This window comes from Carassius gibelio, chromosome A5, assembly GCF_023724105.1.
Source record: "Carassius gibelio isolate Cgi1373 ecotype wild population from Czech Republic chromosome A5, carGib1.2-hapl.c, whole genome shotgun sequence".
Taxonomy (NCBI): Eukaryota; Metazoa; Chordata; class Actinopteri; order Cypriniformes; family Cyprinidae; genus Carassius; species Carassius gibelio.
In genome coordinates, this window is record NC_068375.1 from 34758301 (window position 1) to 34773455 (window position 15155).

Sequence of the window (15155 nt, forward strand, 5' to 3'; positions counted from 1 at the left end):
CGGAATTGCTTTTTCTTTTCTTTTTTTCTGAAAGCAGTCTCTTATGCTCAAAATAACTTAAAAAAAAATTAACTGAATTAAAAAAAAAAAAAAGTGTTAATTTGTATTTAAAAAAACATACACAGAATATATTTTACATTAAAATCTGATCAGTAAGAAAACTGTCATGATTTACTCATATTTTTACTAATATTTTAAAGAAATTCTACCAAACTGGCTGACAAACTCTAAAAATTATTTAAAAAATAAATTAAATTTAGCCCCATGATGGCTTAATGTAAGAAACAGTCAATAGTTAGTTTACTATTCAGTTAGAATTTTGACTTTGATTGACAACTGACACTTCTTTGCCACTGTATGCTTTCACTGTATAGAAATAATCAGCTAAACTGTTAATCAAAACATCTCCCTTTTTGTTTTTCATTAAAACAGGGTTTAAGTTTAAATAAATGATGCCAAATTCGAATTTTCGGGGGGAACTAATCCTTTAAATCAATTGAAGACAGGGCCATAAGCCTTTGCCAATCTGAATGGTGAACATTCCACACGACTAGTTTCCCAGACACAAGGAAAATGAGAGTAATTTTTTTCTGGAAGGTGAACAGACACATAAATGAACAAAGGTAAAGACTTGCAGTCAAATAAACTGAGAAGGCTCTGAGTGAATTACAGCGATAGGAGTGTGTAAATGTGAGCTCTGGTCAAGAGGAATGTGAGAACTGTAGCACAGTAAATCCACGGAGACAATAATGATGCTCACACACACACACATAAGGGGGCCGAATACCACAGAGTGACTGATGTCCACACAATGAGGTGCACAATGCAGCATGATCACATTGTTGATACACACACACACACACACACACAGACATTTGCCTTTGCAAGAATCAATGGAGTGAGACTGTTTGCAGGGAGGGGACTGCAACGGCTGCATGAATCCGGTTTTTCTGGAAAGATCAGATCAACCACGTTTTACAAATATATGAACTGACCTTAACGAGAAAGACCTCCAGGACAAAAAGCATGCACAGACACACACACAAACATAAGAAACACAAAGAAGAAAGGTCTTTTAATAGCCCATCCTGATCATCCTTGTGCCACTTAATACACAAATCCATGGCTGTGAGGTGGGCAGAGTGTGTATGTGTGTGCTGGCAAAGGGAAAAGTTCACATTTATCAATCATAAACACACTTAAGACAGCCTTCCCCACCTTAAGATGTCAACAACAAACAATCTTGCATACATAGACAACTGACACTTCTTTGCCACTGTATGCTTTCACTGTATAGAAGTAATCAGCTAGAACGCTCAAAACACCTCCCTTTTCGTTTTTCATGAAAATAGGGTTTGAGTTTGAATAAATGATGGCAAAGTCAATTACTGCATAATTATTATTATGATGATGAAACATTGACTTCTCTATTCTATATATATATATATATATATATATATATATATATATATATATATATATATATATATATATATATATATATATATATATATATAGTTTGGAAACATTACTATTTTTTATGTTTTTGAAAGAAGTTTCTTCTGCTCATCAAGCCCGCATTTATTTGATCAAAAATACAGAAAAAAATTAATATTGTTATATATTATTACAATTTAAAATAATTGTTTTTACATTTATTATACTTTAAATTATCATTTATTTCTGTGATGCAAAGCTTAATTTTTAGGATCATTATCACATGATCCTTTAGAAATTATTCTAATATGATGATTCATTATCAAAGTTGGAAACAGTTCTGCTGCTTAATATTTTTTCAGAACATGTGATACTTTTTAAGGATACTTTGATGAATAAAAAGTAAAAAAAAAAAAAAACAATGTTTTTAAAATATAAATATTTTGTAATAACAATTTACACTGGTCAGTAATTTTGGGCAGTAATTTTTTTCTTTCTTCTTTTTAAAGGGGGGGTGAAATGCTCGTTTTCACTCAATATCCTGTTAATCTTGAGTACCTATAGAGTAGTACTGCATCCTTCATAACTCCAAAAAGTCTTTAGTTTTATTATATTCATAAGAGAAAGATTGTCTGTACCGATTTTTCCCGGAAAAACACGACCGACTAGAGGCGTGACGTGTGGGCGGAGCTAAAGAATAACGAGCGCGAGTAGGCTTTTGCGTTGAGAGCGTTTGGAAGCTGTGACACCGTGAGGAAAAAACCAACCAAAACAAACCATGGCTAACAGTCAGATTCAGCCGTTTATTTATGATCCAGAATCAGATCCCGAGGCTGAAACTGAACCAGAGCAGCAGCAGTAACGACTCGCTCCGAGCGGGGCTCGAACCCGGGTCTCCGGCATGGGAGGCGGACGCACTAACAAGGAGGCAGAGATATTTGAAGCAGTTTTACTCACCGCCTGCGGTTCCAACACTCGATCGTGACCCTTTTTCGTTGGGATTGCATCATCCTTAAGAAATAAACGATACGCAAGCGTCAAACTGGGCCTTGTTTGTAAAACAAGCATCTTCGAAATGCAGGGAACAAACACAAACACTTGCACAACTCCGTTGATGCTCTGTAAAAATAAACTCCGTCCACTGGTCCCTTAATGCCTTTTTTTTTTTTTTGGTAATCTGTGCAGTCTGTGTCTTGCCCTGGCAACCAAAAATACACTTCTTTTGTGACATTTCGCGACGCTCTCGTTCTGATCAGTGAATGTCTGTGCTCTCAGTGCTCTGCTGTACGGGAGCGCGCGCTCTTCCGGCAGAAGTGCCCTTAGGACCCATATAAGGAAATTCCGCTCCATCTAACGTCACACAGAGCCATACTCGAAAAAAACTTTCCGAAACTTGTGACAAACCGGAAGGAGTATTTTTGGAACAGAAATACTCCTTCAAACGTACAACTTAATTTTTGAAACTTTGTCCATGTTTAGCATGGGAATCCAACTCTTTAACAGTGTAAAAAACTCAGTATGCATGAAATAGCATTTCACCCCCCCTTTAAATAAAATACTTTTATTCAGCAAGGATGTGTTAAATTGATAAAAAGTGATAGTAAAGAAAATATATTACTAGAATATATATTATTAGATTTTTTTTTTTTTTTTTAATAAATGCAGTTCTTTTTAACCTTTTATTCATCAAATATATTAGACAGCAGAAATGTTTCCGACACTCATAATAAATCAGAATATTACAATGATTTCTAAATGATCATGTGATAGACTGGATGTTACATGTGACACTGAAGGCTGGAGTAATGATGCTGAAAATTCAGCTTTGCATCACAGGAATAATTATTATTTTTTTTTTTAAAGTATATTCAAATAGAAAACTATTATTTTAAGTTGTAATAATATTTCACAGTATTACTGTTTTTTCTGTATTTTGGATCAAATAAATGCAGGCTTGATGAGCAGAAGAAACTTCTTTCAAAAACATTAAAGAGAGTAATCCAAACTTTTGGTCTGTACTGTATATAGTTAAAGAAATACTTTTATGAACAATAAATAACAAAAAAGAAAAAAGAGCTTCCTGGATATCCCAAACACAAAGTGTCATGGCAATTTGTCTCATACATTCATGGTATGACACACTGATAATGCAAAGCCAGCAGATGGGTTGTGTAAATAATGGAGGTGTTGAGAAGAGATCATTTTTGTTTATATGTGTGTGTACGTGCAGAAGGCCTCGGGAAGTTGCATCACTCAGTAACCTCTCCTCAGCTTCAGCACTGTCAATCATTCACAAACACATAATGTGGGTGGCCAAACACACACTGTAAAATTGCTACGAGTATGTTTAACAGGTCTTTGTTTGAGTAACTAACAACAGTGCTCATGTGCAGTGAAGAAAAGCAAACTTCAAGTATTTGTGTACAGGAGAGACAATCACAGCTTCTCTTTGTGCACAGTTATAATTCCCTCCTTCACAAAACAGAGTTAAATAGGGATGTGCAAAACTACATATTTCCAAATCAGTTAGACAGTGGTTTGTCCAAATGATTAGTCGCTCTTGAAGATGTCCTGTACAATTATGCTGGTCACTCCACCAAATGAGTTTCTTCTATAAAAAAAAAAAAAAAAAAAGGAAGAAAAAAAAAAAGCTATTTGTGTAGATTTTTTGAAACACAATCTAAAGAGCTATGTTTATCATGAATATCTAAAACCCAATTTTAAAGTCAACTCAAAATATTTGAAGACACTAGTCATTTTAGCACATATACACAGGAGTGCAGCCGAAGAGAGTGCTATGGATCTTTAGCACAAAGCCTGACACCTCAGAGAAAGCAGCATTAATCTTTGATGAAGGTCACTCGGCCACTCTCAGCTTGAGGCCGTCTTCAACCGGTGCCGGGAAAGAAAGGTCTCCATGTTGGGAAGTCTACTTGCAAGTGCACTCAATGCATTAAATAATAATCATAATAAATACAGCACATCCTGCTCCCTCAAACCTACCATTGAGACGCTTTAAATAATAAATAACAAAAGCCGCACCAACAGCTGCACGACATATTTAACAGTCTCAAACTGCTGTTAGTGTGCACTTCATAACCTATTAATGAATCTCCTTCTCACTGTGAATAATCTACACCGTTGTACTGACTTCAGACATTTTAACCGGAGCGCTTGAACTTGACAAGTTAAATCCATGACAGTTCAAGGAACAAAGATCAGTGTTGTGAATTATTACGAGCCACAAACTACACAAGTTTAAGATGTGTCTATATGTATTATTTATGCGGGTCTTAAATAGTCTTAATCACCCTTTCCAGAAATGATGGCATTAAAAAGGTCTGAAATTTGAGCAGAAAATCTTACATTCATAAAGTCATGGCATTACGTGTTGCTTGCGCTCCAAAAATACGTATCTTCTTATTTTTGTCCCATTTTAAACATCCTTAAATCAAGAGATATTTACTTCAGAGGCAAAAAGAAGATATTAAGATTTGTTTTCTTAGAAACTGAAAACTGGAGCTTAAAAAAAGTGTTAATTGAAATAAAATGAAAACATAAAAAATATATATATATATATTTCAGCTAGTTGCCAATATTTCTCATTTAAATTTAGCTTAACATGACTTTAACTTAACTTAAAACTTCAACTGAAATAAAAATGTATAAAAACTATACATACCCATTTAAAAAAAATAACAAAATTAACATTAAATGGAAACAGATAATGAAAAAATAAAAAAATAAAATTGAACATCAATTATACAAAAATAACTTATTGTATTTTTCAAATTTGTTGCTTATACAACTCAATGTATACTTTGTGTATGGTTTCATTTAACGAACATACTGATGTATTGTGTTCCCTTTAATTAATTATCTAAATTTTCTTCAATTGATCTTAAAAGGGTCACCCATAATGAATTTCTTTTTCTTCTGTTGAATGCAAAAGAAGATACTTGGTAAACATTGGTAACATAAGCTGCAGTTAGCCATTGATCTCCACAGTTTTTTTCCCACACTAGGTAGATCAAAGACTACCAGCAACTGTCTGGTTACATACATTCTTCAAAACATCTTCTTTGCATTTAACAGAAGAAAAAAATCCATACATGTTTGGAACAACTTGATCGTCAGTAAATGATGATAAATCTACCTTCATAAAATCTGCAGAAACCCAGATTTCTTTTTCCTATTATGTGGTTTCCCCCGTTTTTATTTTTAGGATTATCATGGCTCTAAACACCCATTGTAGAGGAAAGAATGTGTGGGGTCTGTAATTCACTGAATCACTGAAAGGCTGAGGTGGGCATGTGATGTTTAACCAGCATGGGCTGAATGGTCTAATGATTGTTTAGAAGCCAATAATAACAACAACAAACCCAAGAGTGAGACGGAGAGAATGAATGAAGGAATAAGTGATGGATGATGGTACCACTGTGGGAAAAAGTACAACTAAATAACTACTCTTAAAAAATCATATGGATTTCTGCATGCTAAAAGCCCCCAAAATATGAGATGAGCTTCATCCAGGTGATAATGATTTAACATGGTGGCATATTTTAAACAAATGGTTTAAATAACCAAGCTAATGGATGGGAAAGCATGTGCAGACATTTCATTAAACCTGTTTACTGGCAAAAACTTTCATCACATGCTTTTTATTGCTAATTAACTAGAGTTGTGCAACAGTTACAATGAATTTTGGCCCTTTTTTTTTCAAATTATTTATTGCATTTCAGATATATTTTGGGGATGCGTTTCTTGAGAGAGAAGTAGACATATTTTACTGCAGTTTCTCTATGTTTTGAATTCTTTCTGATGCAACTTTTACTGGTAAGTTTCTTGAATCTTCAACTTTTATCTTTTATCTTCTGTTATCTTGTTGGGACAAACCACAGACCGGTTTCAGACCTGCACAGACCTGCACACCAGCTCCACTGCTGCAGAAGTCAGACAACAGTGGTTCTTTTTTCTCGTCTTTTCTCATCTAATAAAGTTTTTCTTCCTATTCATCAAAGAATCCTGATTTTTCTTTCCACAAAAATATTAAGCATTACAACTGTTTTCCACATTGATTTCTGAAGGACTGAGTAACACTCAAGACAGGAGTAATGATGCTGAAAATTCAGCTTTCTGTGACAGGAATAAATTACATTTTAAAATATATTCAAAAAGAAAATAATTTCAAATTATAATAATTTTTCAAAATTATTTACTGTATATTTGACCAAACTAGTAAGCATAAAGAGAAGTCTTTCCAAAATTATCTTAAAGGAATAGTTCACCCAAAAATGTAAATTTGATGTTTATATGCTTACCCCAGGGCATCCAAGATGTTGGTGACTTTGTTTCTTCAGTAGAACACAAACCAAGTTTTTTTTTAACTCAAACCATTGCAGTCTATCAGTCTTATAATGGAAGTGCATGGGAATCACAGACTTATAAGTGCATTCCTGCCACCTATCTCTCAAATGGACCATTGACACAATATCTACAATCTCAACTAGGAGTATCAAGAATCCACTTGAAGGATAGGTAGGCAGTAATGCACTTTTAAGTCTGCTGTCCATTGTAAAGCAAGAAGAAGAAGACGCCTCCTGCATCTGCTGCTGAGGACGCTTATAAGAGTTCTGACAGTTCAGACATTTCGTGGATCAGAGGTAAAAAAAACAAATACTATTCTGTTTCTTGCACAGAGCGATCCTTTTGTGTCTTTACACATCAATATGTATCGTCACGAGCCACAGGGTTTAATTTGGTTTTGTTTTTGTGTATACATCTTTTTTGTTTTTCCCTTGATTCCCATCCACTTGCATTATAAGACTGACAGACATAAACGGTTTGACTTAAAAATCTTAGTTTGTGTTCTGCTAAAGAAAAAAAAGTCACCTACATCTTTGAAGCCCTGGGGCTGAGCAGATCAACACATTTTTTTCGTTTTTGGGTGAATATCCCTTTAACAATCCAAAACTTCTGAAAGGTAGTTTATATCTCAAAGTAACTTACATGGTCCTCTGAAATTATACCATAATGCACAACATATGGACTGGAGAGATTACAGACATTTAGATGTTCCAAAACAACACCATATAGCCATGATGTGAGACAGGAAGTCTCATTTATACTCCTCAGTTTTAGCATGCGTCAACAGAAGTTAATGCCAAGCACACGCTCATGCTGAGAGCTAAAGCCTGTTGGCTTAAACTGCTTAAAACACCTTGTCTGGCTAATTGGCTTTAAAAACCATCCAAGCCCTAACCCTGCTAAAGATCAGGTAATTGGCATCAGTTTGTGCTGTTACCTGCAGTATGAGGATGAAGAAGTCCACGGGTTTGCCACGCAGGTAGAGGTAGTGGTGCGCCGATTTCTTATCACTCTCATTGAATTTGATCTCCTGGATCACATCGGGGTGTTTAAGGATACGCAGAAGAATTTTCTCTGAGATCTGAGACGGACTGAACAAATTAACCTCTGTGAAGACAGAGACAGAGACAGAAACAGACAGACGTTAAAATTAAAGCACATTTGAAATGCATATCCTTCTCTTTGACAAACCGGTAGCACTTACAATAAAAATTAATATGTAAGTTTGTTTAATCTGTTATATTAGTAAATGATAATAGTTTGTTTGATCAATGCCAGCATTCAAGGCTATTTTCATGGCATTAAAAACAGGCTGAACATAAAAAACATAAGATGTTTAATATCCTGAGTTAAAGTTAATTTCTACATATACTTACGCATTTTTAACAATTCAAGTTGTATAATTAATGTGAGTTTATGTATTCTGAACACAAATTAACAAATAGCATTAGCATATTTAATTAATTAAGCATTAACCTGATGTAATAAATGCTTTAAAAATGATGTTCATTGTTGGTTCATGAAGCATAATGCATTGACTAAAGCTGAACCTTATTTTAAAGTGGTGATGGCATCAAAAGATTAAGAAAACCTGAAGTTTATGCAAATAAAAGGGTAAAAATAAAACTGGTTAAAAAATGTGTCAGATTTTTATTCTAAAATCTAAAATTTTGTTCTCCATGTATTAAATACAGTTTGCATGCTTTCAATGTGTCTCTAGACTGGGATCAGGTAAATGTAAGTGTATGAAGCTGATAGGCAGGACATTGGTCTTCATAAAGATAATTTGCATTGATTACTTTTTTTTTTAATTACATATCTGAAGCAGATTTTTAAGGACACTTTTGGCATTTTGACCACAATTTAGAGGATATTTTCTGTTCAGTGGACACGTACAGATACAGTGAGTCTGACTGATTGTTTACCTGTTGCAAGGAAGCGGTGAGCGGCAAGCATCAGCTGAGGAGAGATCTTGACTTTAGACTCACTCTCTTGTTTGAAGGCAGAGAAGTCTCGCTTGTTTTTATTGTGTGCCACTTTCTTTCTGGTACGGTTATCAGCTGCAAAGAAATGCACAAAAATCTCATTCATAAGAAATTGCGTTGTGCAGAACGGGAGCAAAACACAGAGGATTTTACATCAAAGTTTTAATTCCATGATGACAGTGCTGTTCTCCATAAATGCTCAGTGCATGTGTCTGTGATTTCGCAAGCAGCATGTATGCGTGCAACCATATGTGAAAAGATTTATGATGCAGGCCAGCAAGAGGAAGTAAAAAGTGTGCATTCTGGGGAATTTGCTGCTGTATGATTGCTTTGGGGATTTATTTAAAAGATGACAGGCATTACAAGACACACGAACAACACAAAAACACATTCCACTCACTGTAGAGGTCCGACTCGTCCAGGATTTCTGATTTGATGATCTCCTCGATGACATCTTCCAGAGTGACCAATCCCAGCACCTCATAGAACGGATCTCCCTCTCCCTCATTATTAACTTTCTGAACTATCGCCAAGTGTGATTTACCTGCAGGAGAAGATAACGATTAATCAGATCAATACAGTAAACTTCCAATCAGTCAAATCAGTTATGACTGAACAAAAACTGCAGTCATTCAAATAAATAACAATACTCATTCATAAAAGAGTATTTGTGTTACTCTTTCAGTCAACAGCTGTTAATAATAATAATACAGACAATAATGCAGTCAAATAACATTCCTCAAAGACCTTTAGTATTAAAGCAGAAAATGCACTCATGAATAAGGTTTGGTAGAGCTTTGCATAAAAATAACATTATATTCTAATATAAGATAACTGTATATTTCATAATGTAATATAATTGTTATTTATTGTGCAATCTAATAACACTCCTCAAAACTCTTTAGTATTAAACAGAAAATATATTCATAAAACAGAAAATATATTCATAAATAAGAATCAAGCAATAATGGTAAAGAATTATAAAGATAATATTATATTTAACTGTATATTTCACGAATTCATGCAATAATTAGGGCTGCACGTTTACGAAAAAAAATCGGAATTGCCGATTATTCCCTTGAAATTGTAATTGTGATTATTAATTATGATTATCACAATTTACATTGAATTATGTTTATACCATTGTTTGATGCATACCATATTTTTATATGAAAATAAACAAGCTGAAAACACCAGCTAGTTCACCCAAATATTAAAATTATGTCATTAATAACTCACCCTCATGTCGTTTCAAACCCGCAAGACCTCCGTTCATCTTCGGAACACAGTTTAAGATATTTTAGATTTAGTCCAAGAGCTTTCTGTCCCTCCATTGAAACTGTGCGTACGGTATACTGTCCATTCTGTTGTGAGCACGACTGCAGTGACGGTTGACATACAACGCTGCTGACGTGTTTTCTGGCGCGCCAGAAAACAGATAACACGTCACCAGCGTTGTACGTCAACAGTTACAGCAGTCGCACTCACAAAAGACCCGGAAGAGAAGACAATGCTGAATAAAGTCGTATTTTTTGTTATTTTTGGACCAAAATGTATTTACAATGCCTCAACAAATTCTAACTGACCCTCTGATGTCACATGGACTACTTTGATGATGTTTTTCTCACCTTTCTGGACTTGGACAGTATACCGTACACACAGTTTCAATGGAGGGACTGAGAGCTCTCGGACTAAATCTAAAATATATTAAACTGTGTTCCGAAGATAAACGGAGGTCTTACGGGTTTGGAACAACATGAGGGTGAGTCATTAATGACACACTTTTAATATTTTGTTGAACTAACCCTTTAAGCCTCTAATGTGAACTATAAATCTGATTGGTTTCTTCTTTAAATTATAAAAAAGTTACAATATTAGGGGTGCTCCGATCACGATCGTCCGATCATCAAGGTGCATCTCATCAGTAAAGCTGGTTCTCTAATCAGCAGTAAATTCCCTCAGGTGCATGATTTCACATAGAGCAGCTGTTACTACACATAGCCGTTGTTAACTGAGAAGATGTGCAAATAAACGCTTAAAATGAACGTGGATTTGCGCATCTTCTCAGTTAACAATGGCTCTGTGTAGTAACAGCTGCTCTATGTGAAATCACGCACCTGATGGAATTTACCGCTGATTAGAGAACCAGCTTTACTGACGAGATGCGCATTAACGATCGGCCGATCGTGATCGGAGCACCCCTTTAAAATACGAATGGTATTATAATGTTATACTAAAACTAAAATTAAAACATTTGGAAAATACCTTAAGATAACGTAGAAAAACAACCACCACATCTTAAGCACGCAGAATAACATAAGTGGACTATGAATGATTAATTGCCACTTTGAACGATTATGTAGTTGTGGCATCCATAATTGTAATCGCGATTAGAAATTTGATTGTGTAGCCCTAATAATAATAAATTATATTACACAATATATCTTATCATTAATATAAATTAATAATATCAATATTTTTTATATCTAATACTATACATTACAATATTTCACATAATATTTCAGATTTTCCCGAGAAGTCTAAAAACTATGGTTTTGTGGCACAAAACAATGCTCTGCCAAAGGCATGAGTTTTAGGGCAGGTTAAAAGTTTGCCTGACCAATGGCAGTGTTTGGAAAACCAATTTGAAAATACTCATTGTCTTTGCAATTCCATTTGGTGACACTAATGTTGCAGAAATTACACATTTTAGTTATACAAAAGCACAGAAGTCAGAAAATAAAATGATAAATATACATTTAATTGTACAACTCACTTGCTAAAGCATAATTATTTGAGTTTGCATTTATAATGCATTTTACATTTTAAATCAGAGATTGCAACTACAAACAGTGAGTTCAAAGCTAATGTTTAATAACAGAAATTAAGCAACTAAGAGAGAAATACATACAGTCCTCAAACCTTAAAAAATGATGGCAAAATGATGGCACGATGATGAATATCATTGTACTGAATGATGAGCATCTACATCCATATATCAAGGTATTTACTTGAAGTGACCAAAGTACATTTCCAAAAGAAAATTCTAAGTGCTTACATACACAGTGAACGTTTTTGCTCAATTTAGAGATAGTAAAAGACAGAACAGTACTGTAGTTATCTTGTTTCTTTATAAACAGTGTTAAGGACAAATGGTAGAAGCTAAGGGTTAACACAGTTTATAGGAAGGTCTGTTGTGGCCATGTAACACACAAAGACCCAGGAAATCCTAAAGCGTTTGCTCATCAAAACAAAAAGCCTAAATCCAGTGGTTACGTGTAGACATAACACACTGCTGCACTGACATAAATATCCACAACAGTACAAAATATTTCAACATAAATGTCTTGTCCAAAACCACTTCCTATTTTCTACCACAGACGTTTTGACTGCAATTGTTAGGACGGTCAAACAATCACTAGATTTCACTGCAATGTGTCATGATACTAAAATTAATGCGGCATGATATTTGTGAGGTATTTTAAGATGCACTACCATAAAAATGTATGGTATTCAATTGTTCAAAAGTGATAGTAAAGACATTTATAATGTTATAAAAGACTTACATTTCGAATGAATGTCATTCTTTTGAACTTTCTTTTGAACAGTTTTAAATTCTAATATTGCATCAGAATAGGTTTTACTGTATTTCTGGATCAAACAAATGCTGCCTTGGTGAACAATAAAAAAAAAAACTTATTCTTAGCGTGTGGATATAACAATTCATTCAACTTCACTGATTTCACGCTATGATTTCCGCACAAATTTTTTTTACAAAATAAGATTTAAGACATGAATTCAATTATAAATCAAAGGATGTCTTTTATTATTGGGAGCTGCGCTTATAAATATGCATTATATACAGAGTTAAGATGAAAAGAAAATATAATCTACATTTTTCTGAAGACAGGCATTTCTCCTCAGAGATACATTCATATAAATGTATCAATTCTTTCAACATCTAAACTGACTTGAATCTTCAGATTTTTTTATTGATTTTCAGTCGACATGGGGTTCTTTGTTACATCTCAAATGTGTAGAGTGTATATATATAGTCAGTTTATATATATATATATATATATATACACACACACACACTAGAGCTGCACGATTAATCGTTAAAAGATCGCGATCTCGATTCAGACACCCTCTCGATCTCATTTCTAAAAGACGACGATTCCCCGAGTCTGTTAAACCTTTGACAAAGTCTTACCGGATCATTCAAATCCGTGCGCGCACTGCCGCTGACACAGAGAGAGCTCTTACCATGTTTGGTTAAGAAACATCTTCACAAACAGTCTTTTCAACTACACAGTATTATATCTGTCTTACAGTCATTTATATTATCACAGAAATACTGGGATAAAGTTTATAGTTTAAATATAAACATTGATGTCTATATGGCAGCGATCAAAATATAACAAATCCCCTTTTGAAAGTACTGCGCTTTAAATAACGTTTGTGTCGATTGCATTGTTTCACCAATAGGTGGCGACAAGTGTCTTAATTTATTTGTCAATGAATTAATTTTTCATTCAAGAGAATCGTTCAAAAACGCTGATTCATCCAGAAATGAAACAAGTGTAGTAGGTTTATGAGTGAGTCGTTGAATCAGTGATCTAAACAACTTTTTCATCATTCTAATATTAAAAAAACTGGGGTTTTAATGTGTAATGTTTTTTTAAAGTCTCTTCTGCTCACCAAACTATATTTATCTGATCCAAAGTACAGCAAAAACAGTAAAGTTTTGAAATATTTTTACCATTTAAAATAACTGCTTTCACTTGAATGTATTTTAAAATGTAATTTATTTCTGTGGTGTGCAGCTGTATTTTCAGCATCATTACTCCAGTCTTCAGTGTCACATGATCTTCAGAAATCATTCTAATATGCTGTTTTGCCATTCAAAAAAAACATTATTATTATTATTTATTATTATTATTATTATTATTATGTTGAAAACAGAGGAGTAGATTTTTTTCAGGTTTCTTTGATAGAAAGTTCAGAAGAACAATAATTGTGTGTAATAGAAATATTTTGTTAAAAATGTCTTTGTCACACTTGATCAATTTAAAGAATCCTTGCAAAATAAAATAATTAATTTATATACTTATGATAATGTTAATAGTAATAATAATAATAAAGAATCGTAGGAGAATCGTGATCTCTATATGAGATCAAAAAATCGTGATTCTCAATTTATCCAGAATCGTGCAGCCCTTAACACACACACATATATATATGTATATATATATATATGTATATGTATATATGTATTTATATATGTATATGTATATATGTATTTATATATGTATATGTATATATGTATATATGTATATATGTATATATATATGTATATATGTATATATGTATATATATATATATGTATATATGTATATATATATATGTATATATGTATATATATATATGTATATATGTATATATATATATGTATATATGTATATATATATATATATATGAAGAGTTCAGATGCAAAAGCCTCTAAATGCCATCTGAAATTTTCATCTAAAATTAGGATTTTTATCAAATTTCTATATTTATGTTCAGTTATTTCACTTTAATAGCCTGGAAAAGGATCTGCATATTGCCATTAGAGTAAAATTTCTCAACCTAAGAATAGGAGCTGGTTAAAAATCTTAATTTTAGATGAAAATTTCAGATGGCATTTAGAGGCTTTTGCATCTGAACTCTTCATATATATATATGTATATATGTATATATATATGTATGTATATATGTATATATATATATATATATATATATATATATATATATATATATATGTATATATGTATATATATATATACACACACACACACACACACACACATACATTATATATATATATATATATATACACTCTACACATTAGAGATGTAACAATGCACCCCATGCCGACTGAAAATCAATAAAAAAATCTGACGATTCAAGTCAGTTTGTATTTCAGTTTTGTATTTCAATGTTGTATTTCACATCATGTTATATTTTCAAAATAATGTTTTTTAAAAGAGTCAAACATAACAAGAACAAAGAAAGTGTAGCCTACTTCCATGAATAATATGGTAAAAGTCCAAAAAACAATGGACCACATCTAAACAAAACATGGTAATATTATGGTAATTTTAACTTTGTGGACAGAGAATGAAGAGTTAAAACTTGCCTGCTTATCTCTCATCCCCGTGTTTGTAATGTGACAGGATGTAGCTAATAAAGCCTGTGCGGTTCATGCAGACTAAACAGACTAAACGAGTGTCTTTGCTTGAGAAAAGCATACAGTTAGTTCTGGACATTTTTGGAAAACAGATCTCTGACAGCAGATGTCCCAGCGGGCCTGCATTATGCTGC

General features: G+C 33.3%; 1 protein-coding gene across 2 annotated transcripts in view; it reads right to left on the reverse strand.

The window, feature by feature from the left end:
* The window catches only part of LOC128013866 (metal transporter CNNM4), a 37312-nt gene that overhangs the window by 12268 nt on the left and 9889 nt on the right, over positions 1 to 15155 (reverse strand). For both annotated transcript variants that reach the window (XM_052597046.1, XM_052597054.1), the window contains exons 2-4: positions 9190 to 9333; positions 8730 to 8864; positions 7742 to 7911 (exon numbers count right to left, since the gene is read on the reverse strand). In XM_052597046.1, the coding sequence (XP_052453006.1) occupies positions 7742 to 7911; positions 8730 to 8864; positions 9190 to 9333 (449 nt within the window). The remainder of the gene's footprint in view (positions 1 to 7741; positions 7912 to 8729; positions 8865 to 9189; positions 9334 to 15155) is intronic.